The sequence below is a fragment of the Armigeres subalbatus genome, chromosome 3 (genome assembly GCF_024139115.2).
Source record: "Armigeres subalbatus isolate Guangzhou_Male chromosome 3, GZ_Asu_2, whole genome shotgun sequence".
NCBI classification, from domain to species: Eukaryota; Metazoa; Arthropoda; class Insecta; order Diptera; family Culicidae; genus Armigeres; species Armigeres subalbatus.
This window is the reverse complement of record NC_085141.1, coordinates 176,592,774-176,619,961: the sequence shown is the minus strand read 5'-3', so window position 1 is coordinate 176,619,961 and position 27,188 is coordinate 176,592,774. Positions and strand designations below refer to the sequence as shown.

The 27,188-nt window shown below is 39.6% G+C and overlaps 1 protein-coding gene across 4 annotated transcripts in view; it reads right to left on the bottom strand.

Annotated features, from left to right (window-relative positions):
* The window catches only part of LOC134225082 (uncharacterized), a 273,215-nt gene that overhangs the window by 135,635 nt on the left and 110,392 nt on the right, over positions 1-27,188 (bottom strand). For all 4 annotated transcript variants that reach the window (XM_062704868.1, XM_062704869.1, XM_062704867.1 and 1 more), the window contains one exon: positions 24,698-24,737. In XM_062704868.1, coding sequence (XP_062560852.1) covers positions 24,698-24,737 — 40 coding nt within the window. The remainder of the gene's footprint in view (positions 1-24,697; positions 24,738-27,188) is intronic.

Here is a 27,188-nt window from a genome sequence, read left to right as displayed (position 1 = left end):
CGGAAGTTCATCCAGCAATTCCTCCGAAAGTTCCTCCGATAATTCCTCCGAAAGTTCCTTCGGAAGTTCCTCCAGGGATACCTCCGGAAGTTCCTCCAGTGATCCCTCCGGAAGTTTCTCCAGTAATTCCTTCAGAAGTTCCTCCTGTAATTCCTCCGGACGAATTCCTGGAGGAACTTCTGGAAGAATTCTTGGAATGACTTTGAAAAAAAATTTGAGGCACTTCCGAAGTCATTTTTGAAGACACTTCCAAAGGCATTTCTCAAGGAACTTCCGAAGGAATCCTTGGAGAAACTTTCGGAGGAGTTCCTGGAGGAACTCCTGGAGGAATTTCCGGGGGAATTCCTGGAGGAATTTCCGGAGGAATTCCTGGAGGAACTTGTCGAGGAATTCCTGGAGGAACTTTCGAAGGAATTCCTGGAAGATCTTCCGGAGGAAATCCTGGAGGAACTTCCGAAGAAATTCCTGGAAGATCTTCCGAAAGAAATCCTGGAGGAACTTCCGAAGGAAATCCTGGAGAAACTTTCGGAGGAATTCCGGGAAGAGCTTCCGAAGGAATTCCTGGAGGAACTTGCGAAAGAATTTCTGGAGGAATTTCCGAAAGAATTCCTGAAGGACAATAAAAGATTTAAAAAAAATCCGTCGCTCTACGATGAAATTCTCGAATTGACCATTTTTACCGATGTTCCGGATCTTCCAGGGGACACCCCGGTGACACAATGGTTCATGTGTGGTCAAAACATTCAATTTCATTCTCAGGGTTCGATAACAAAAAAAATCTCGCCGCTGTAAGATGAAATCTACAAATTGACCATGTTTACGGATGTTCCGCATCTTTAAATGGACCACCCGGTGGCCACAATGGTCCATCCGTTAATGTCGTCGATGGTCGGAAACTCCGTTGGGAACCAACAAAACCATCAGCGCAAGCACATAGTTACTAGGGAAATGTTCGTCAGACGGTTGTAGAGACTAAATGGGTCGGACTAACTTGGGGGCGGAGTCAAAGTTGTACAACATGTCGGAGCATGTGTGGGGCCCCTAATATCCCATATCATATGTTGCTGTCAAAACAAACATAATGGAGAAGTGTGCGTGCCGCGGTATTTGATCTGATAAACATTATTAGATAAACCCCAGTCAACATTTTGGTACTTATAACTCTTGATATAGGTTATTATATAAGAACCAACTTAATCGTATATAATGCACAGATTGGCTATATACGTACCAAAGTGGAGGCGATATAGGTACATACGAGTTTTATTTTACGATATTTCCCGACATCCTAAGAACATTATTACGATTAAACATTAAAATATAGAAAATAAAAAAAAATCTTACCAGCACCAAGTCGGTAAGGTTCGGTTGAGCATGCGATCTTTGGATTTGCAGGCGGATACTTTACCACCGCACCATACTGCACATCTTGAAGTGAATCGGATTTTTGACCAATATAAACTACACGATTTATATTTTTACAACTGCTTGAAACGTCTACAAGCCATTTGGACTGAAGTGGTTTCGATTGTATTACGATTCACATAGGCATTCATTCGCACTGATATAGGATATTGCAAGGAATATAAGTCGTTACGAGTTTTTATTCACACAATTACGATGATTTTCACTACGGTAAAAATTATCGTATACGATGCATTCAATACAACATTTTTCGACAATAATCTGACAAAGTTTGATATGGAATGCGATTTAGATTTTTAATGGACGCAAATGCGACTTTGTTTGCTGTTTGTTATACGATATGTGGTTTACTGGGACACAGCAGCAGCTAAAAACGTGTTAAGCGAAGTGCGACAAATAAAAATATGGACTTGTCATAAGTCGAGTCGAGTCAAGTACGAGACACTGACGACGACCTTACTGTTGAGGTCGAAATACTTATCTGTCAAGGTACAATCAAGTGGTAGAATTAAATGGGATGATGATGGTACAAACTCGTCTTATGACAAGTGAAGATATTCCACTAAAAAGCTCAAAATAATTTTCTTAACAAAAATATGGAGTTTTAGTTGAAAAACTACCGGAATTTAAGGTAAGAAGCGATAATAACAACATAACATACACTTTCAAATAAAATCAACAATATCAGCTCTGTTGGTTCAGATACGGACAGTGATAAAGGTAGAAACGGCTTTCCAGTGCTTCCATCATCGAAGCCTATGATCTGGACGTATCGCCGGAGCATCACAATTTACCAGCTGATGGAAGACTGGGCAATCGACATGCAGAGAAATTTGGATGTTGATGATATGGAAGCAGATTCGCAAGAACTGCTGGTATCTACTATGGAGAATTTCGGGTGCTGGTTAGTTTTTTTTTGTTTAATTCGTGCGATAAAGTAAAGTTGAACAATCAATTAAAGAGTAAAAGTCTCCATAGATAAATCTTAAATTGCTAAACATATATTGCTCTAGAGCACGAGTTTGTACTCTTCTGCTTCAATTTTCTTCCTGATTTGTACTGGATCCGGACATGCCTTGAACCTTTAGAAGTTCTAATCCTCATTTCTGAAGTTTCCGTGTTGAAAATGTCTGTTAAATTTATTAAAATATTCCATTTTATTTAGTCCCAATCAAATACTAATATTTAATGAAAAAAGTCCGAATTTATTGATTTCAACTGACATGGTATAGTCTTATTGAAAACAAATAAACAAAATTTGGATTATTGCGACTAAAAAATGTATTGTGAATCGAATACACAGTCAATTTTTTTTTGTGGATAGACAGAAGTGGCTGAAAAGTACAAAAACCTGTATACGAAACTTTGCGGACGGCAGCCCTTGAAAATAAACGGATTGATGCTTGGATTGATGTTTTTTTCTTCTCTTTATCTAGGATTGATGAATCGCATAACGGTAAAATTAATTCATAATATATTTATAGATAGAAAAAATGGCGACTCTGGAAGACTACAAGATCCATTGTAATTCAAAATTTGTTCAAGATAAATTTTTAAAACAATAAGGTACACCGGGGCAAGTGGGACCTAAAAAAACGCTAGTTCAGCGAAATTGTTAACGCATACTTAGAAAGCAGGGTATTTCAGAACATTAACCAGGGATACATCATTATATGCTTCCGTTGTTGAAGTGTAGACGTGTTGGAAGCCATTTATTCAATTACAAAAAATATTGGTAGTGAAAGAAATAAATTCACCTGTAGGACCCACTTACCCTTTCAAACGGGGCAAGTGGGACCTATTCTGCTTTATACTATCAAATTTATTTATTTATTTATTTATTAACACCGTCTTCGATAAAAACAATCGTACAGACTGAACTTAAATATTAATTCTACTTATTCTATTTTTAAAAACATTTTTGGAGATGTTGAAGTCAAATTCGTTACAAATTACATTAAAAGCACGGATACAGGAGTCTAGTGGGTTGTTGTAACCATAGTTTGTTCGGTGATATGGAACAGCTAGTAAGGAAGAATGCCTTAGTATTCGAGGGGAATATACAGCCGAGTTTGTGCAAGTAGTGTAGAGCAGTCAATATTTCCTTGTATTATATCATACACAAATAATCGTTGCATTTTCACACGTCTGGCAGATAAGGACTCCAAATTTATGAGTTGACATCGTTCAGAGTATGGAGGAAGGTTGTCTGGGTCATTCCAAGGCAGGATCCTTAACGCAAAGCGGACAAACTTCTTCTGTACTCGCTCTATGGTTATCATGTGTGCTACATAGTATAGTGACCAAACAGGTGCAGCATACTCTAAGATGCTTCGCACCAACGAACAATACAACGTCTTCAGGGTATAAATATCGGTGAATTCGAAAGCGTGCCGTCGAATAAATCCAAGCACAGAGAATGCTTTGGAAGCCGTGATCGCCACATGCTCGGTAAACCATAGTTTTGCATCAATGGTCACTCCAAGATCACTTATTGATGCTACACGTTCAAGTGGTTCGGTTTCAACGTAATACTGGTGAATAATCTGACTGTTAGAGCGAGAGAAAGATATAACCTTGCATTTCTTGCTATTGAAGCACATACCGTTATCGCTGCACCAAACTAACATGGAGTTGACGTCATTTTGCATGATCGCACAATCAGCCGGAGAGCGTACGATGCGATAAAATTTGAGGTCATCGGCGAATGATAATTTTGACGAAGAAAGAAGCACACAGAGATCATTCACATAGATGTTGAAGATCAGTGGTCCAAGAACACTCCCTTGAGGTACCCCAGAGGTAATGTCGAAGAATCGAGATCGTGTTGAGTTAACCACAACGTATGCACTACGACTAGATAAATATGAAGCTATCCACTCCGTTATCCATTTCGGGAAGCTAATGTGCTCCAATTTCTCGTTGACTAGATTGTGCGGTACGGTATCAAAAGTTTTAGCGAAATCTACGTATACAGCATCGATTTGCCTTCCCTTCTCCATCTCACGTGACCATGCCATAACGTTGTTGACCGATTCTTCATAAGCCCATGTTGAGAATCACATATTATAGGCGATGCAACAGTGTATAGCACATTATGTATCAGCTTATCAAACACTTCGTTTGGGCAGCACATGATGGAAACACCACGATAGTTAGACACTTGGTTTAAATTACCGGATTTGTGAATTGGAACTACGAATGCTGTTTTCCATGCTAGCGGAAACGTTTTTTCACGTAACGACCTATTAAACAACATAGCAATGGGCTTTGCTAGTGCCATGGAGCAGTTTTTGAGGAATGATGGTGGTATATTGTCCGTTCCAGGTCCCTGGAGGTGGTGTCAAGCTCATCGATGGCTCTCAGTACCTCATTGGAAGAGAACTGAATAATAGGCAAGTCAATGCTGTGCGCGCAGATATGACTGAAGCAATTGTAACGAGGTGTGGGTGACACCTTGCTAAACACACTCTCGAAGAACGTAGCGAAAAGATTAGCAGCTTCTTCATTGGAACTAGCTCGAGTTTCGTTGTAGCTTACGTTGTACGGGAGACGACCAGATGATTTTCGCTTTTTCACGAAATCCCAAAATCTTGAGGGATGAAACTAATTAAAGGAATTTATAATGTTAATATTATTTCTGAGTCGTAGTATTTTCAGATCATGGATGGAGGTTGGTTGTTTGTCGGACTTGTGTTTTAGCAACAAGAAAGGGATGATAATGTTATAATGAAAACAAGACAACAGCCGACTCACTGTTCAATTGTCTCTTGTCTTGCTTTCTATTAGCTTACTTTTGTACCAAATGTTTAAAGTGGAAAGGATAAGTAAATCTTTATTCACCATTCGAATTAATATTTCCCTGTTTAGAACACGAATTATTACATAAATCAAGATACTTCAAAAGAAAAGTTTTCATTCAGGCAATGCGCAGTGTTCTAAATTTGTAATCGAACAAAATTGCCAATTTATATGTTAAGCACTTTGTGTATCTGAAAATCTGTAAATCAGATGCAAAGTTTAAAAATAACAAAACACGAAACAAAACCTGCTGACCTATTGCAGAATAAATGAGTTATTTGCACTGTAAACGGAAATATATCGTATAGTTATAACCATTGCTCTTTTTCATTCGGGAGATAATTTTAAGAATGTAAAATATACATCTGTTAATGAACTGTAAAATACTTTTTAACAACGAAACCAATGATATCAAACTACATCTGATTCAGATCCATATGATATATGAATGGCAAAGTTATTTTTCAGTAGACAAATATCTAAAAGCAGTTAAAATTGTTCTACCGAAAATGTTGTTCAAATATGTCCCACTTGCCCCATGTATGTTAAAACTTAAAGACAAATGAAATCTGCAAGTTTTGGCTTTAATTAAAAATTTTAAATCATTTTTGATGTCACACAATTATTAATTTGCTCAACCTATTCGCTTTCCACATCAATTAAATATTTAGGAACGATTATTCTGTTGGAGATCCATTGAATCAAAATAAAAGTAATAGCTTTTCTCGGGAGTTTTAAGTCATGATCAAACAATAGCATTAGCATGGTGCCTCAAATGGTTTTAATTCCAAATATTTTTGTGTCGAGTGCATTCGTTGATAGTCCTGCTTCATCTTTCTAGAACATTGTTACCATTAAAAACGTTCATCGATTCATCGGCAGCCATAGTACCCACTGTTGGCGCTATAACCGTGACCAACTCCGGTTGGATCGGATGGACTGTATTTCGGGATTCGGAATAAAAGATTCAACACCATCAGATTTCACTTTAACTTAATCACTACTTTATTTTTACATTCACTTAATTTACACACTTCGAGGTATATTCGCGACGGTAGAAAATTAACTGATTCGTTATGCATCGAGCTAGGATATTTATACTTTAATTTTAAGAGCTGGAATTATCTGGAATGTTCGAAAAATAGAAAGATCTGCAATATTCAAGAAGATTTGGCTGCACTGCCTGAGAAGAGTAGCTCGCGTTCACTCACGTAAATGTCATTCATTCGGTCCATGTTCATTCAGATGGTTAGCACCATCAACAGTGTTTCCTGTCATATATATGACTGATGCTAACTATCATCGCAATTTGTTTTGATGTTGCAGTCGTTCGGTGGGTGGCGATGGGTGGTTTGGTCGTTTTCAGTGCTCAGCGTGTTGTTGACAAATTCACTGCTCGCAGAAGTTTCATCTAGTTTTTCCGTACGGAACATACACCCCCCGGTTGACACGAAAGTTCAACAAGTTGGAAGAGAACTGTTGTCCTCGATCGGCAAAACAGCAATCCTGTTGATTGATCGTCGAAACGTTGCTCCACCTGAAAATACGTCGATTGCTCTCACCAATCCATCTGGACCTGGATAAACTTGAGATATACGTCCGAGTTTCCAATTAAGTGGCGGCTGTGCCTTGTCTTCAATCAACACTATCATTCCTGGACGTATGTTAGTTGCCTTCCTTATATTTTTCGATCTTGGTTGAAGACTGCAAACATAGTCCTTAGTCCACGATTTCCAAAAATCCTCGCGCATCTTTTGAAGATGTTTCCACCGTTTCAGCCGATTAGCATGTACATTTTCGAGTGAGGGTTCTGGAATTGCAGTTAGTGGACGCCCAATCAGGTAATGTGCTGGTGTTATTACTTCATCATCTGCGGGATCTGTAGAAATTGAGAACAGTGGCCTAGAGTTAAGTACTGCTTCAATTTCTGTGAGCACGGTTGCGAGTTCTTCGTAAGATAGCTTAGGATCTCCGATAACTCTGATCAAATGCCTTTTTGTTGATTTTACAGCGGCCTCCCAAAGGCCACCGAATTCTGGAGCATTGGGAGGAATGAAATGCCATTCAATTCGTTTGGGTTGACAAAAGGATTGGATACGTTCGTTAAAGCATTGGTCCTGGAATTGTTTATAGAGCTTGTGTAGTTCGTGCTGTGCTCCACGAAAATTTGTTGCATTATCGGAATGCAACTGATGGATCATTCCTCTACGGCTCACAAAGCGTTGAAGTGCTGCAATAAATGCATCGGATGTTAGGTCGGACACTGCCTCAAGGTGTATAGCCTTAGTTGCCATGCAAACAAAAACAGCCACATAACACTTTGTGTATCGTGCTCGATAATTTCCCATTTTGATCCACAGTGGTCCCGCATAGTCTACACCACTCACTGCAAAAGGAGGTGATGGAGTAACTCTAGATGGTGGAAAGTTTCCCATAAGCTGCGTCGCCATCTGTGGCCTTGTGCGGAAACATCGTACACAAGTCCTTGTAATATGTCTGATGGTTGACCTGGCGTTTAACAACCAAAATTTGTGACGGATTACAGACGTCAATCCATTTTGACCCAGATGTAGATGTTCGATATGCAAAGCTTGAATCATCAATTTTGTAAGACGATGTTTGCTTGGCAATATTATTGGGTGTTTCTGGTTCATTGTCAAGTTAGATTGCTGAAGACGTCCTCCAACACGAAGCACTCCATCGATGAGAATTGGATTCAAATTTCCTATTTTGCGACACGGAACCCCTGTTTCCACTCGACAGATTTCCTCCGCTAGTTCAGAATACTGCAACATTTTAAGTATCGTATGATTCGCTTGCCGAAGCTCTTTGACCGTGACATATCGCAGTATTGTTCGTTTGGATTTGTCCTTTGTCCGGGTGTTGCAAATAAACCGAATAACTAGAGCCATGATTCTTTCTATTTTCCTGAAGTCACTGAATCGGTTGAATAATGGAAATTCTTCTTCTACTGCTATTGCAACTGTTTCAGAGTTTGTTGTTTCAGGCAAGACATGATCAGGGATGTCTACTACAGCTTCTGCTTCATATTCACGGTTCGTCAAAAAATTCGGTCCGTACCACCAAAGCTCGTTGTCGTTCAAATCGTCTGGAAGTTGTCCTCTAGAGATAATGTCAGCTGGATTGTCTCTGGATCGTATGTAGCGCCATTCATATCCATCTGTGTTGCTGTTAATCTCGTGGATACGATTTCGTACAAAAACCTTGAGTCGATGCGTTGGTAGCTTCATCCAAGCTAAAACTATTTGGCTGTCTGACCAAAGAACGACGTAACGGAAATCCATTTGTACGACAGGTATAACTCTTTGTACCAGCCTGGTTAGCAGTAAAGCAGCACATAATTCCTTCCGGGGTGTCGACAGCTCATGTAACGGTGCAACCTTCGATTTACTAGTGACAAGTTTTAATTTAGCTGATCCATCGGCGAAAATGCTTCTGATATAAATACACGCACCATACGCCAAAGCGGATGCATCGGCGAACCCGTGTAATTCGTAGCATATTGCATCGTTGAACGTTATCCGTCTAGGAATTGAAATTTTCTCCAGAGCTGATAATGCACTTGAAAATTTGTCCCAAGCGTCCTGAATTTCCTGGTTCACTGGATCATCCCAAGCAACTTTACATTTCCACAGTTGCTGGACAAGGAGTTTAGCGACGACAATTACTGGTGAGATAAGTCCTAGCGGATCAAATAGTTTTGCCACTTCGGAGTATATGATCCTTTTGGTAGCACGATGTTGTATGTCACGTTGAACGGGTTTAGCTATGCGGAAAATGTCATCCCTTGGATCCCAGAGTAAACCAAGTACCTTTATAGCGCTGTTTGGTCCGCTTTCTTCCAAACCGTTCAGTTGCTCTTGTTGATCCTTTGGTATGTGTTCCAAGAAGGATTTTGAATTGGAGCACCATTTATGAAGAGAAAATCCTCCTTTTTTCATGATGCCCCTCAGTTGATCTGCTGCTTCGATGGCCGCTGCAAGTGAATCTGCCCCAGAAAGAACGTCGTCCACGTAAAAATCCTCCTTGACAATTCTTGCACCGACAGGAAAATCGAATGATTCGTCTTCAGCTAGTTGCTTCAAGCACCTGGTGGCTTGAAACGGAGCTGCTGCTGTCCCGTACGTTACCGTTGTAAGCTCCAAGACCCGAAGTTTATCATATGGTTGCTCTCGCCAAAAGACACGTAGAAATGGTGTATCTTGTGGATGCATGTTTATCTGTCGATACATTTTGGCACATCGGCAGTAAATGCGATCCGGTGCGTACAGAACTTCAGCATTATATCGTATAGCTCCTTCTGTATTGTTGCACCCACTTGAAGCACATCGTTAAGCGACAGACTAGCCTCGGTAGGTTTAGCACTTGCATCGAATACTACTCTGCACTTGGTAGTAGAACTGGACGGACGTAGTATAGCGTGATGCGGAAGATAATAATATTGCTGATTCGGGTCATCTTTTTCCTCTTGGATTTCTCTACAGTGTCCTAATTCTTCATACTCACGCATGAATTGTATATACTGCTCTTTCAAATCTAAATCCCGTTGAAGCCTATGTTGCAACATTTGGAATCTCTTCAAAGCCACTGACCGGCAGTCACTTACCTCCTTGACGTTTGCTCTAAAAGGCAGCCTTACCATGTATCGTCCGTCGCTTGTCCGTTGATGAGTGGCGACGAAATGAGCTTCGCACTCTTGTTCCTCACTGGTTAATGGACTTACGGTTGGCACTTCTTCAATCTGCCAAAAACGTTGAATAGCTTCTTCGACTTCATCCAAGGATGCTATGAATGAATGTTGAACTTGGCTTTCCATTGATTTTCCTCTGAAGACGCCAGCCACCACCCATCCTAGGGTTGTTTCATGTAGATCCGGAAATTCATCGTCGAGTTTTATGTGCCCTGGACGGAGTAGTTGGAAAAATAATTCTGCACCCAAAAGCATATCTATTTTTTCGGTTTGTAGAATTCCGGATCAGCTAGTTGCACGCCGAATGGTATATTCCATGACGAAGTATATACTTTTGATGCAGGAATTACTCCAGTCACATTTGGCGTTACAAGGCATTGCACTTGTGCTTGATAGTCTGTGATGCGGGATCGGAACTTGATTACCACCTTATCATTGGCGACCGTTTTGACATCGTTTATTCCTCTAATTGGGACAGATACACGGTGCCTTTGACTTCCAATGCGGCTTGCAAACTCATCTGTAACAAAGTTGACTTGGGATCCGCTGTCCAAGAGAACACGACACGAATGTGGCTGATCGTTTTTGTCTAATACTTTCACAACAGCAGTTAACAAGAACACTGTTTTTGTAGAATGTGCATAATTGCATGAGAAGGATGTGGTTGGAATCTCTGTTGCAGCTGACGATCCAAAATATGACTCCTTGGTCAGATCTGATTGGGCATCTTGGACCAAAACGGATACGTTGGGTTTCGGTTCTTGCTTTACCTCGTCATTGTGAAGCTGCGTATGATGCCGTTTCTGACATTTCTGGCATGATTTTGTCGATAAGCATTCTCTGGAACCGTGTCCTTTACGAAGACAGTTGAAGCAGGCACCGGAGGCACGTACCTTCTCCATTCTCTTGTCAAACGGCAGTGTATTTAAAAGGTTACACTGGTAGTTAAAATGCGAACCTTTACAAAATCGCAAAATTCCCTTTTTGGTTCTGTTGCTGCGGCGTGAACTTTTATACTGATTGCCTTCGATGTAGTTTGTTGTTAAGGATTCAGCTTAAGTTCCGTAAATGCTAGTTCACAGTTGTCTCGCGTTTGGCATCTTGCTTGCAGGAACGTGATCGGTTGTACGTGCTTTGGCCGCTCACCTTTTTCTGTGTTGCTTCCCACGCCACCCTTGTTGCGTGGGCCCTAGCGGAGGTAAGAATGTGTATGAAAAACGACGCGGAAACGCCTAGAAACTCCTGCTTACGGGATTTCAAACTCTCAACATGGCGCGTACAGTCGTCTAGTAAACGTCGCAACTCCTTACATGACCCTGAAGACATTTTCGGATGTCGAAAAGGCCACGAATATGCGTCTCCACAATGATCCTTTTATTCTCATATCTCTCGGTAAGAATGTCCCACGCTTGCAGGTAATTTCCTTCACTTATCACTCGAGTATCAAGGACCCCAGCAGCAGCACCAACAAGAGCTTTGTCCAGATGATACAGCTTAATCGCATCCGAGTCTCCAGAATTAGCCATCAAGTCCTGGAATATGGCTTTAAATTTTGTCCAATTGGCGTAGGATCCATCAAATGTGGGAATAGGCGCTTTTTAATGGTTGCTGCTGCACTATTACTTGGGGCTGTGAGCTTTGGGTTTTAACGGTTTTTGATTCATATGCCATCATCAATTCTTCAATAGCTGTTCGCACATGATCATAACGATCTTCGAAGGCAATGTACACTTCTTCTTGTTGTCTAAATGCTTCATCCGGAATCACTGCAACGAGTTTGGTATGCACAGCGCTGAATTCGGAATAAGCATCATCCACTTTCTTCATGTAGGTTTTGAGCTGAGCAAGACTAATATGATCTTGGGCAGAAGAAAGTGTTCTCTGCACTCTCGCTAGTTTCAGATTTACTTGATCTCGTTGGCGGAAAGGGATGACAGCTCCTTCAGCGTTACTGCGTCTGCGGATGTCTCCCAGTTGGTACACCTTTCTTGTAGTTTCTGTTTTTCGGCTTCAGCCTTAGTAGCTGACCTGGTCATAAGTGTGCGATCCATAGTGGCGAGAATTTCGGAAACGTTAAACACTTCACAATGTGCAATAATAGGGATTTTCACGGAAGTCTTGAATAAATTCACACGCGATGTTGCTTTCAGAAACGCAATCGGGTCGGATTTTCCACGGAACTTCTCGAAACTACTTCACACGCGACGTTGCTCATAAAGCACTTTTCGGAAACGCTATTGAATCGGATTTTCCACGGAATCTTTCGTAATGAATTCAGAAGTCACGGTATTGCGGCTGTTTCTCGGATCGATACACGTTGGATACACGTTACCACACAAACGTGTCTGGCGGTTATGGTGTTGTCACTTTTCAAAGGCGGCACTGGATCCGGTTCGAAGGACCACTATGTTGGCGCTATAACCGTGACCAACTCCGGTTGGATCGGATGGACTGTATTTCGGGATTCGGAATAAAAGATTCAACACCATCAGATTTCACTTTAACTTAATCACTACTTTATTTTTACATTCACTTAATTTACACACTACGAGGTATATTCGCGACGGTAGAAAATTAACTGATTCGTTATGCATCGAGCTAGGATATTTATACTTTAATTTTAAGAGCTGGAATTATCTGGAATGTTCGAAAAATAGAAAGATCTGCAATATTCAAGAAGATTTGGCTGCACTGCCTGAGAAGAGTAGCTCGCGTTCACTCACGTAAATGTCATTCATTCGGTCCATGTTCATTCAGATGGTTAGCACCATCAACAGTGTTTCCTGTCATATATATGACTGATGCTAACTATCATCGCAATTTGTTTTGATGTTGCAGTCGTTCGGTGGGTGGCGATGGGTGGTTTGGTCGTTTTCAGTGCTCAGCGTGTTGTTGACAAATTCACTGCTCGCAGAAGTTTCATCTAGTTTTTTTCCGTACGGAACACCCACTTACCCCGTATTTTCACTTGCCCCGGGGTACCTTATAGGTATTGAACAATCCCGCCTATATCTAGAATATTATGAATAATGACAATGATTTACTTCTAAGATTCGGAAGTACGGGTGCAAGACGAGAAGCATATAACACTTATTAAGAAAAATGCCAAATTGCAAGAAGTCGTGACTTCTAAGTTGCTATCGCAACCCAAAATACCATTCAAGTATGTTGATAATTACTTCCTGGATGCGATACTCTTCGCTAAACTCCTCATGATGCGACTTTGGCCAGAGGGATTCGAGCCGCTAGTTCAACAATCCTTCCGATAGATCGAAATTTACTCAAACAGCTTCAAATTATTTCAATTAGTTGGGCAAATCACGAACCAGATGGCGGTAATGAGCAAACGTCAAACTCGAGCAAAAACGATGCGCACGCCACGAGTGATCAATTGACCAACTAATGATTATTTTAATTGACCAGTAAATCAGTGAACGATGGAAATTTGACGAGTGTTATGTCTATGCGTTCACCATGCCTGTCGCCCATAATGTCTAACAGAGTTAACGCCTCTACAGTGCGCATGGGTCCTGTATGCGGACGACATTCTTCTTGTAGCAAGACGACAGAAGGATAAACTATAGGCTGACGTCAAAGCCGTCGGCAAATGGACCAGGAGTGCCAGATTCGCAATGTGGACATCGAAGTCGCAAGTATTCTACTGCAGCCAGAATGCGCGTTCGGAACCTGCGCAGTATATCAACATCGACCATCAAACGGTTTCGCACACTAACCTTCGAGCTGCCCTTATGAAGGTAGGTAAATTTCGACAACGGATTGGGGTCAAGTTGTCCTGTCCTCTAGCTAATCCAAGTAAAAGTTAAGGGTATGACGAGAACGGTGTGCTGTTTTATCTGAAATAAATCCACGACTGGGGCAACAATATTTGTCGCAGCGCATTTTTCAGTTCCTTGCGTGGACTCGTTTTGGGGCGTAGGGCTGACTTAAATACGTGCAATCTGATAAATGTCTTATCAGTTGTTTACTAGAATCACAAAACATGATATCTTCACATAGAAGGCAGTTCTTTTTTTAGCCACACTTAGTAACTATTTTATGAAGGCTGTATTATGGGTTGTGTTTTGATGGATTGCAATGTTTAACGATTGGGAAATTTTTGCTTGAGATAAGTTCCTTCAAGATAAATGTCGAATGTATTGATTAGCGTTAATTTAACAGTTGCTATGTACACTGTGTTTTGATGACATCAAAGAAATGCTGTTGATTTACAGAAGTCGTTGTGAAGGATTGTTTCCAATCAATAAAAGAACAATTGAACAATGCTTGAAAGTAAAAATCTGTAGAACCTTGGCCGTGTGATTAGCGACGCCAATCGTCTAGATACATGTGCTATGCTGCCGATAACCGCAAGTCGAGCACATCTGTTATGGATATACAGATGTGCTCGACTTACGGTTAGTGGCAATATGGAGTATGAGTTCGATTCCCGCCCCGGTAAGGAGAAAACTTTTCGTTAAACGGAAAATTCTTCACTGGTCCGCTGGGTGTTGAGAAGATGTACTGTCCCTTGTCTCATGCTAGGTGTTAAGTGTTCAGTCTGTACGACCTCTGGTCGAAGAATGTGATTCTGCTTTCTTCTGTATTTAGAGCATGTGAAATACGTATATTCTTTCAAGATCAGTAACCGTCAGATCAATATAGTAAAAATAAACATCACAATACACCTTTCCTATACAAAACAACGCTACACTAGTTGAACTTATTTATCCAAGTCTTGTTATCACAGCATGTGCGTGTCAGTTACCAACCGGCACATTCCTGCCTGTATGAAACTTATAGGACCGCTATCAAACGCATCCGCTCCACAGAAGCAGTCGTCAACAAATCGAACGAAACGAAAAAAAAAACACACCTGAAACCTTGCTCCCACTGACGAATCGGAATCGCCGCAATGTCTGACTCATTAGTCTACGCTTCAATGCCAGTTGGACGGAGCTCGTCCACGACCACAGCGGCAAAACCCGTCTGACCACCATATGGTAGTATTGCAGAGCCGAATTAAGGAGGGACATGGAAGTAATGCGTTCAAGTAGGTTTTGATTTTAATAATCAACACTTCATTTTCAAGGTTTCACAGTATTCAGTTTGCGATAAATGTTATTAAATAATCAGAATATCAATTCGGCTCTGCTCGTGTTCAATGTAGAAAAGCTTAGCCGGTTCACCGCTGTTGTTTACACCAATAGCTACAATTGAATTTATCGCCACTGCCAATTTAATAATATCGTCCAGTCAGGCGGCTTGCTAGCTGTATGTATCTACTGTTGTTTTTTTTATGTCAATGTAAAATGTGGGCATTGAAGGCTTCCACCTACCGGCGGCATCACCAAAAGTCACGTACACATGTTTCTTATTCTTATTCTAACTTTTACTATAGAAGATGCAAAGGACTGACAAATTTGCATTCGATACATACATAAGTGCAGTCTCGACAAAAAAAAACTGCATTGGTTAGGAATCAAATGAAATTGCGCAGTTCAAATGGAAACCTAGAAAACCAATGCTCGATGAAGTTAGCAATCAGCACGCACGTGATACTAAACCGAGGTTGTTCACATCGCAAAGTGTCGAATTATGCGGTTGTAATTCTCAGGAAAGTCTGAACTTCGAGGTAACAACGTTTTGTTATAGAGGAGCAAAGTTTAATGCCATAGTCAGAAATTATTCAACATTTTTATGAAGGCGTAACTCTATGAGGTCCATGGCTGAAAGACTAAATAATAAGGACAATCAATTATGCTTTTTTTAATACCGCAAAAATAACTTGAATTATCGTCGACGGGGGTAACAAAGGGTCAAATGGGGGTAAGAACGGGTCACTGTTTCAGCTACTTAGATTGCATGTATCTGAGGGCAAGAATACTAAAATATAAGAGACCTTTTTGAACGATTTTGCTCTACGACCTCCAGGCTGCCGATGAGCCATTCTCACCCCCCAGATCCTTTGTCACCGCCGATGGCGGTACTTCTGTGCATCCCTGGAAATAATTATTATAAGGTTACTACTTTTGTATGAAGCTCCATACAAGTGAAATGTACGGTCATCAAACTCGAGTTCAAGCTCAAACGACTATTCCGACTACACGGAATTTTTAGCCAAATATCCTGTAAGGGGAAACAACTTTTTCGACCAAATGAAATTTTCGGTCACACCAATCTCTACCTGATAACCGTTTCGAACAAGCTGCCAACAAATTTGGCTAAATGACTTTCGGCGAGCAAACGGCTTTCCGTCAAATGACTTTCGGCTAAACGGCGAAAAGGGCCATTTGGCTGAAGGCCGAATGGAGTTTGGCCGAATATGTCATTTGACCGAACAAAATCTCATTTAACCGAAAATGTCATTTAGCCGAAATGGACACGCGGCGTCCGGTTGGATTGGTCATTTAACCGAAAAAGTCGTTTGGCCAAACGGGTTTTCAACTCAAAATTTTTCTATTTTTTTCTATTTTAATATCTTTAAAAAAATCGTTTGATTAAGTTATGAAGTTATTCAAAATTAAAAAATAACCTCAAATGAAGATTAAAAAATTTAAAGGCTTGTTGATTTTCAAATCCTAAAATGTTTGAACTTTTTTTTTTCAATTTTTAAATCTCTGAATTTAAATATTTTCTAATTTTACAACTTTACAGATACAATTTCCATAGCTCAATAATATATTTTTCCAACTTTAAAATATTTAAATCCATAATATCATAAATCTTAAAAATTTCCAATTCATCAAATTTCGAATTTAGAAATTTTAAAATTCAATTTTTCAAATATTTCAACTTTCAAGTTTATAATTTTAAAAAAAAATGTCAATCCTACGATGCCTATCGACTAATTGGTTTTACGGAGACGCAGAGGAAAACACAGTCTTTAAATAGCAAAAAAAAAACTATTAACATTCCTTCACTTTTCCTATCTGACTACAAGGAAGTGGCCGGCGCCTTTATTAATCATTTGAGCATCTGAGTCACTGTAGCTTGCACACTGAGAATGCTTGAACAATCCCAGTTAATCATTTAGTTGATTATTTGTGCAATTTAATTGATTCTGGTCAATCACGCAGTGGCAACCATAGATATGTGTGTTGTGTAGTCGGTCAAAGCTAAGCTAAGCTAGCTAAACTTTTATAGCTTATATTTTTTTTTAATTTCAAAAGTATTTTAATTCCTCAACATTTAAATGTGAATAAATTTAACATTTCTTTATATTTTTACATTTAAACATTTTAGGGTTTTTTCTCGAATTTTTCAATACCTGATTTAAAAAAATGTAATCCCTTGATTTAAAAATAAAAATAAAACTTCTAGGTAGGGTTACTGTTCCTGGACTTCATCTCATAGCTCCGATATTAGCATGTTAGCAAAAAGAAGCGACATGATCGGTGCATTATTTCTATGTTTCTCAATGAAATGAATATATGTTCAGTGAGATCAAAAACGGAACAGTTCCCATATATTTCATTTTAGGTTCTAAATATCTTGAAATCCTTGCATTTTATAAATAAAAAACAGTATGAAAAAATATATTTTTATCATTTAAAATACAAACTTTATAAGAAATCTGAGAATAAAAAAACCTTGAAAATCCGAGATTTAAAAAAAATGACTGCCCGTAGTTGCTAGTCCATTGTGACTAGATCAGCTGTCCTTGCACAGAGAACTAACAACTAACTAATGTGACAGACAGGAGAAAGCAATTGATAGAATTTCTTATTGGATTGTTTTCTTCTATTTCCAATTCTAGCAGTTACTACTAGAATAATAAAGTTGAAGGTATAGCATAAAAATGGAAACGGTATGGAATTCCATTTCCAGTTCTAGCGATTGCTAGTACATGAGAAATATAGAGAAAGATCAAATAGGAGAATGGAACGGACCTGGGATGAAACCCACGACCTCATACGTATTAGACAGAAGCAGTAGCCATATGACTACTAAGCCCGTCTACCAATTTACTCAAAACTACTACACATCGTCAAGTTTGTGAATATGGATTGAGTCCTAGCTGAATTTTCATTTTTTTTTTGTAAGCAAGTTATTTGACTGTCGAAAAGACAATGTGATGATGTGAAACCCGTCATCGCTGAAAAGCGAATGACGCAACCAGTGAAAAGGCTATCTGTAGCATCTATTTTTCCCATATGGGGTCATTAGAGTCATGGCGATACGTGTTTTCAAATCAATCATGTTTTGATCGACGGTCGACATTTCTCCAATATTTGATCGATGTAAATACCTTCCCAGGGCCTAATATCGACTGTGACCCTTATCTAGTGGTATGAGAGATCCGCAATGACTGTCCAGTATCATCAGTTCAGTTCTTTAGGCGTGCGAAATCCATGCCTCTGAACATACATTGACTGTCAGCCCAGGGTGTGCTCCTCAACAATTCGATCATAAGCTCCAATAATGAGTCATCTGGATGCATTATTCACGAGGCGGTCAGTACAACAGCCACAGAGGTGCTTGGTACGAAAGAATCAGGTGTCAGCGGAAAGGCAGGTTTACTACCTACCTGGATAGCTGGTTGGCTACAGCGTCGATACACCTATGCATGGCGTATTGTAGAGCTCCATAATTGTCGGTCTTGGGCGATGTTCCTCAAGTTTCCGCGAACGTTCAGGGTCCGATTCCACCGAGTGCAGCCAGCGTGTTCGTGGCCTTCCACGAAATCGCCAGCCCCTATCTGGTTCTCTGTGAATATTGTTATCGCTATTATTTCTTCCGACAGTGACCAGCCCACTGAAGTCTACCGTATTTTATACGATTCACAATATTTTCTATTTTGTATACTTGATACAGCTCACGATTCATGCGTCTGCGCCACACACCATTTGCTAGTTTCCCTCCGAGTATTGTACGCAGCACTTTTCGCTCGAAAACCTCGAAAGCTTTCCGGTCCGCCTCTTTTAATGTCCATGCTTCATGGCCATAAAGGGCCACTGGTAGAATCAGAGGTTTGTATAGAGCAAATTTCGTTTCCGTCTGCATGTTGCGGGACCAAAGTTGGTTACGTAATCCGTAAAAGGCCCTATTCGCCTTTTCCCTATACGTCTTTTCACTTCACGGGAAACGTCACTGTTACATGTCACAAGCCTTCAATCCTTCAACAACTTCAAACACATCCCCATCAAGCATTACCTCTGCACCAACACCACTAGGTCTTCCCCTATCTCTACCTGCAACCATGTATTTTGTTTTGTGGAGTTAATGGTTAAGCCTATCCTCGCCGTCTCCCTCTTCAGTGGGACAAAAGCCTTCACTACTATAAGGTCGATGTCGTCCGCAAAGCCCATGAGCATATGCAACCGTGTGATGTTACTGCCGTTCCTCTGCACGCCAGATCTCCTAATAGCGCCTTCGAGTGCAACGTTGAACAATAAGTTCGAAAGCGCATCACCCTGCTTCAATCCCTCTAAGCTCACAAACGAGGATGACACTTCGTCTGCAATCCGAATACTTGATTTCGAGCCATCCAGGGTTCAGTTTAGCCGGAAAACCATGTTCGGACATTATCTGCCACAGCTCATTTCTCTTCACTGAATTGTACGCTACTGTGAAATCAATGAACAGATGGTGAGCCAAGCAAGTTGTACTCCCGGAATTTATCAAGGATCATCCGCAGGCTAAACATCTGATCCGTGATCGGTCCTCACGAAAACCTGCCTGGTATTCTCCGACGAAGGACTCATTAAGCGGTCTCAGTCTGTTAAACAGGATACGCGACAGGATTTTGTACGCCGAGTTCAAAAGGGTGACCCCTCTGTAATTGGCACACACTAATCTGTGCCCTTTCTTATAGGCAGGTTTACTATGGAGTGCCAAAGAGCATCAAATAAAAAAACACACCAAGAGCAGCGCTCGTAGCAGCTACACGTCAAAACAGAGATCGATATGCTAGAACATGGCTTTCCAACAGAACTGATTATGTTGATTCATGCAACGCTGGACGGGTTAAAATAGAGCGTTAGGATATCCGGTGAGACATCAAATACGTTCGTGGCATTAGATGGATTAAGGTGATTATAGAATGAAACCAGAAATCGGCCATTTTGTTCAGCATAACTAAGCAATCGATCTACCATTATTTCAGCCCCATACGCGTTATTGTTCTTTCATCTCGTGCGCTTGAAAAAAATATTGGAAAAGCACGTGGTTTACAAAATGGCCGATTTCTGGCTTCATTCTATAATCACCTTAAAGCAGTATGGTGCGCTCTCTAATCTACTAAATATTCAACATAACCCTCGAATGTGCAATTAAAGGTAGTTGTTTGTCTGTGGTAGTAGACATGTAGTTCGTGTTTCGAAGGAGAGACCAGCAAAAAGATGTTTAGCAGAGAATTCGAAAGATGGCGTTAGCTCCAGGGCTCCCAGTATAGGCTAGGAAAATGTTCAGGCTTTTTAAGTATCGGCTGATCCGCAACATGAAAAAAGGCGGATGTTTTCATGCCAGACTCTACGCACTACAAACTATACTACTAGAACAACAAACAAAACACGGTGGTCAAAACCCGCACCAAGAAATGAAACCAGTTTCCGGTGCAGAGGAGCGCCGCATAATGGTTGGCCATTTCTGACGTGGAGGGAGAAGAAGAGTGGACAAATTCGCCCAAAGTCCTTACTTTAACAGGTCATCTGTGGGTGTGTACATCACGATGGGTATCATCGACGGCCAGATCTATCATAACGATTGCATAGTGAAGCTCTTCCTTTGGTCTCATGGATCCAAGAGAAGCTATTTTGCCTGATTTAGGATTCTGTAGTAGCTTCCGGTGTTAGACTGGTACGAATACAAGAAAGCTGTTTTTGTTCCGAAAGACGTCATCGAACCAATCCCACCACAACCTCGCCTGATTGAGAAGTTTTATAACGCTGGATTTAAAAAAAAGCATTTTTAATTTAATTTTCTATACTTCGCCATGCTAAATTTCTGTGATTTCACTCATTTTTGTATGTATGCACGGCAGCTTCGATTTCGCGAATTACATGCTCCTGTATCTGCAATAGAATCGACGCAAATTCCAATTTCGCACTGTTTTTGGCGTGTTGCTGCAAAGTTTTTGAAACATTGAAAATTCATGGCGAAGATGTTTGTATATCGGTGTTACTTCTAACGGCGTTAGAAGCTACTAGCTGCAACTCTAGAGCGAAAATGGTGAAAAAGCGATCAATAATGCTTCCATTTCAATGTTTCAAATCAGCATAACTCTTAAAAATTAAGTGCAAATTATTTGCCGTCTAGCACAAATTCGCTTCACACAATAATAACAAATAAAATTTGCGTTTTTCTTTATATAAATGTCAATTTTATAAACTAGCTGCAATGCCAAGTTAAAAATAAGCTAACCTTCTGAAAATGTGCCACCACCGATTTAAGTAATCGATTGTCATTTTCACCCAATCAGCAACCGGTAAGATTATAACAGAAAATCGTTACGATTTTTAATGGCTTATTGGCACATCCAATCCTAGTTTATTATACATTTTCAAACAATTAATTTTTCCGAGGTTTTCCATCATACGTTTTAAAATTATATTTTGAACATCTTTATATTTTACACCGATTTTTTTTAAATAGTGCATATCGGAAAGGCCGTTTTTATATCACAATTTTCTGAACATGAAGGGTCATTGATTCGCCATAAAACTATGCTTGTGTGTTGCGTTCAACATATATTGTGAATCATGTTTCTATGACGAGCCAGGATTTTTTTACAGAATGTTGTAGTCTTTACATATTTCTTAAAATGTATGTTGTACATTTACCTTTCCAAGCCCATTCTATTTTGCTCACAATCCAGTGAATGTCAGCTTTGCATATTACATTTTTTCACTTATTTTATACATTAGAACAGACGTTCGAGGTGATGTGATGATTATTTTGCACTATAGGTCGTGCCACATATTTGGTTCTCGCTCATTACAATAACATACATACACATATATTATTATGTTTTGATTAATTCAATTAGAAACAAATAGGGGGATAGGGCAATTCATGTATTTAACTTATTTTCTCGTTTTACAGAGCGAACAATGGTGCTTAAACCTAGGCTTATTAGCCAGGGCAAGTGTAATAGCTTCGCCCCACCTCAGTAAAATCATCAATGGAGTGGACACATTTTTCTTAGCATGGTCACTCGCAACGTCTATCCAAACATTTGCTTATGATGATACTCCTAAACTATATTTCATACCAACCATCCAACTCCTTTACATCTATGAGGGCGTCGGTGAGTCGCTGCCCTCTCTTTAAGCAGATGTCATATCAACATTTCCTTCCCTTCCCCAGTAACGGAGATGATGGGAGTGGCCGGCAATGATAGCTTTCATGCTTTATCATTTAGAACCTCCAATTGGGTTGCTATCAATTCCCAAATAGTAATCCTTAAGCAGTTGAGGTAAGAAAGTTAAATAATATACATGACAGCTATCAGTATGCAATCTACGAAATACTCCGTTACAACGCAACGCAACATGCTCCTATATCCATAACATTAGCAAAATGGACAATTCATGTTTGATTTGTATAATTTATAAATCTATCACGTGCTTATTGCTAATAAAGTATTTTATATTTATTGATATAGGTACATCATATGAACTCCAGGAGCATTAACCCTACACATTCTTTTTGTTTCACAACTAATTATACAGTATTACATTTCAAAACAACTTTAATATATATCGCATATTCTTCAAACATTGTAAATGTAAGATAAAAGAAAAAAAAAACGTTAGTAAAATTCTTTCAAAACTATTACATATTACAAAAACCCAGAAAAATCCACCTAACGGTGTTGAAGTGTTGATGCCTTTCTCGATCCAATCATTTGATTTCGACGATCCAATGATTTGATTGCGATACCATAAAAAAATTGCTTATCTTACGGAGTATCAACTATATTTTGAATATTCCGCAATGTACCAACCTTATAAGGCTTGAACCCCATTATCTTTATAACTTTTGAACGCAATGACCGATCGTTATCAAACCCAATAGTGAGCAACTAGTGTTTATTCTCTGTCGAATGCAATTTGTTGCGAGAAAATAGGATAAGGATTAATATATGAAAAATTGGCTAATGTTTTAACAGACAGACATTTTTGCTCAGTTCGTCGAGCGGAGTCGATTGGCATATAACATCATAAGTCTCCGAGCCATCTATAAAAAGTTCGTTTTCGGAGTGAAATGATAGCCTTTCTGTAAAACTTTGTTGTCCGAGAAAGGAAAAATCATTCGAAGTTTATAAAGTAGTACCATTTTAATAGCTCTTAAAAACATCCATTAGACAATATCGTCGAATACGGAACGTAAACAATCTATAACTCAATAATCTTACTGCGCCAAACCGGTTTCGTACAAATTTCATTCATATACTCGTCGAATGTGCCGAAAATGAACGTAAATATACACATAGAGGTAACGATAACTATCAGCCACTGTTTCAAATATATAAAAATTAGTTCGATGAAAGGACCCTAAAAGAGAGGCAGCGTGACTACTCTGTACGACGTATACGAAAATTCAAGGCCACGTTCGAGGAGTTCCTCCATACCCTCCTATACATCGTCGTTTGGCCAGACGATACCAGCCAACAAACTCAAACCAAAAGAGCAAACACAAAACTGTATTTACGGGCATGTTTACTACTATAGCTTGCAAGCCTGTGCTGTGTGCTTTCCGTTGCGGCAGCAGCACCCCAACTCAACGACTAGGCCAGCCAAACGTTGTTATTTTGGTGCGGTTCTCTGTTTTGCTCCTCTGGTACGTAATAATAACACGCAATTCTCGCCAGCATAGAAAGTGAGGCAACCCACTGACTGAATTATGAGGGTTTTTGTGTTGAGGGAAAAAAATCAGAAAATAAAATTCAAACTCACCGACTACTGATTAGATGGTGAAAAGGGGAACATTGAAAACAAAATCAAAAAAACTGCATGCATAAAAATGCAGAAAGGGAAACTTTACTGAAGACATGATCTGGGTTATTATAACTATAGTTTAAAAAGGTGATTTTAGCTTTTATTTCAGGAAGACGGAAGGTGGTGATTTCTCTTGATTATGAGATCCAATTGTAAATCAATAACGCCCTTTACAATCCCTGGACTTGTTAATAAAATATGGCTTGTTATATGAACAGACTAATCAACAGATATACCATAGAAAAGTTATGACATAAAGATAAACTACATATGAAATAAATTTTACGAATAAAATCAAATTTGGTAAAAATGGGAAAGGCCTTATAAATTAGTCTAAAAGGAATCAGACTAATAACAATAATTCATCTCTGTCTCAACAAAGACAACAGCGGCATCTATATTTGAACAGTAACAGTCGAGAAGTTGAATACAACCGCAAATACATGGATGGCGGCTTTAATGCAATGTAGAATACAGGTATTTCGATGACGCATTAAATATGAGAATAGGTCTGCTCTACTGCTGTGCAGGCACATGGCTCGGTATAAAATAATAACAAACAGCTCGATGACGACATATTGCAATGGTCCTCTGTTAAAAAAAATGTCTACATTCTACAACCAAGTAACACACAACAGGCGTATGAAGCTTGAGTGTGTGATTCAGTTTCATCAAACCATACATGTAGAAGGGAGAAATGCGATGGTTACTGATTACACCGTTTAGAGTATTGTAAACCGTTTATAATTCTGATTTGTATGTGCACGAACATATACAGAATACAAGCGGCATTGAATGGGAAATGTAAAGGAGTACTTACTTTGGGCCGCCAGCTGTTGTTGGTGTTGTTGGGCCGCGCGCTGGAAGGAAAAGTGATAAAATAAGAATTAAAATGGTTATCTATGAGGCTGTGGTGACGGAGGTTTTGTTTGGATCGCGTAACCTTTGCGATGTAAATAATCAACAGGGCATATTGGGTAGTAACCTGGTGTGCTTTGATGTGTATATTTTATATTCATTAACGAACAAAAAAAAAAGATTGAAGAAACTTTCATTTCTCAAACTTTGACTTGGAATTTATTCGAAATCGAGTCAAAGAAATAATATTCATGTCTGATGGCCGAAATTTTTATACTTATAATTAAAATGTCTAAGAGTTGAGAGCAAAATTCATTCGATAAAAATTTATTTCCAATGCACATAACAAATCATGTCAAAGCAATAACTCGACTTTTTTGCTAACAGACTTTCCATAAATCAGGGGAATATAAGCAAACGGGTGTAAGTAACATTTTGGTAAAATTTGCGTTGACTACAGCGAAAAATCTCCCTCCTTTGCTGCGAGGCGGCAATGTCCCAGTGGGGGATGTAATGCCAATAGGAAAAAGAAGAAGACAGCGAAAAATACTTTGGTTTTAGAGCTTTGTGGCAATATATAATACATTGGCTACAATAAATATGAAAATTCACAGAAAATTGATATTTTTGTATGAAACGAAAGAATATTGAAAAATTTTGCACCCACTTTTTTCTCAAAATTAAGTGTTTGTCACTTACATCCCTTTGCTTTCGACCCCCTCAAATATAAAAGATAAACCAAAAAGAAGTAGTTTATGAAAAAAATAGTATGGAGAAGAGGGGTTCTCTCACTTGTTCGCTATTTTGAATTTCTGCATGTGCATAAAGATGATATTGTTTCCACAAGAATTACTTGATAAGGGGTAGATACATTTGGGCAATATGCTTATATTTGTCCCCAACATTTATTGCTCAGCCGTACTCTAACAGAATTACTTGATAAGTATCAATAGATTTCTAGAGATAGTACATAAAATAAGTCATTAGGTTGAAAAGAGTAAATTGAGTAATAAACCTAAGGACGAGAAAATCTGTTCAGCAAATCATATTTACTTGCAATATCGTATGCACTCCAGAGCGTTGCAACGCTTCGACATCCAACGATCGGCTCCTCTGCTGTCGCCCGCCCGGGAAGTCTTCCCCTCCCGCGCGTTTCAGCAGCTTATTCTTCAGATACGACGACATGCTGTCTTTCCCCATTCGCCGCGATCATGCGATGCGATACCACTTCGGGCCAATTCCACACCAGATCTTCACTGATCGTCGTCACTGCCACTGCACTTTTCGCGCGCTCACGTGCCCAACTGACAACGACTTACATATATGTGCAACACCGCTGTAAATCAACCACATGCACTTCGCAGGAAGACTTGCTTATCTCACTTGAATCGAAATACCACACTTCAAAATATTCCGCCACTAATATGCACACTATTCGCTGGATGACACTGGAGCGACTACTGTTTGTCGGGCGGGATGACCCAGGACTGTGTCCGCCAGTTTGCCTTATATCTATAGGTTGGTCGGTGGGTGATTTCGTGTTTTCATAGAATTCGTTGCTCAACTAGCTGACGGTTTGCGTTAAACTCGACGCGGTAGCACACAATTGATCACTTCCTTTGACGTCTAGCACATCTTTCTCTAATAGAAGTGTGGCATATCATTCTCATCACTTGCCGTTATCGTCGTTGCTTGTTAGGAAGTTCCAAGCCACTACAAGTGGCTGAAAGGTGAACATAGAATCCAAGCTGATGCCTGTCGGGCAGCGCTATTATCATTACCCCAGTCTGGGATAGAAGTAATAGGAAGTAAAGGGGGTGGATGCCAATTTTCAAGTGGGTCACTGCCGCGATAAGGTGATTCGATACAGGGGAGGGATAATTCATGACAGACAGGTTATAGATTCAAGAACAATCAGCTGAGACGACTGATAATTTGGCAAAATGTAAAATTGCGCCATTATTTATTTTTTCCAAGAAAATATACGAGTCTTCTTTTTATGTATTGCGACGTTTCGTTGCGTTCAAAAATTATAAAGAAGATGAGACTTCGAAATTTTAGATTATGACAAAACATTTGCTGCGCAATGTCGGCTTTTGGAATTCGATGAAAACATTTTTCACCATCTGAGAATTTCCAAAAATACTCCAAGATAATTTTTGATTTGAAAAGTTTTTTGGAGCTGAGATTTCGACAAAATTTCGGATTTCCATTTTTCCTTCAGAAAATTATCATAGAAGTACCTCTAAGCCATGGTCTTTTTGACGTAGGACTACAACTATACTTTTTATAAAAGGCCCGGATAATCATAGAGAAATAAACCAATATACTTAGACCAATGTCTGCATGTGTGCGCAAAAAGTCACAAATTTGTTGGCACTTATCCTTTAATTTGCTCGCAAAAAAAACAATGAACTCGACGCAGAATCCGGTCCCAGTGATTCCTATTGTCA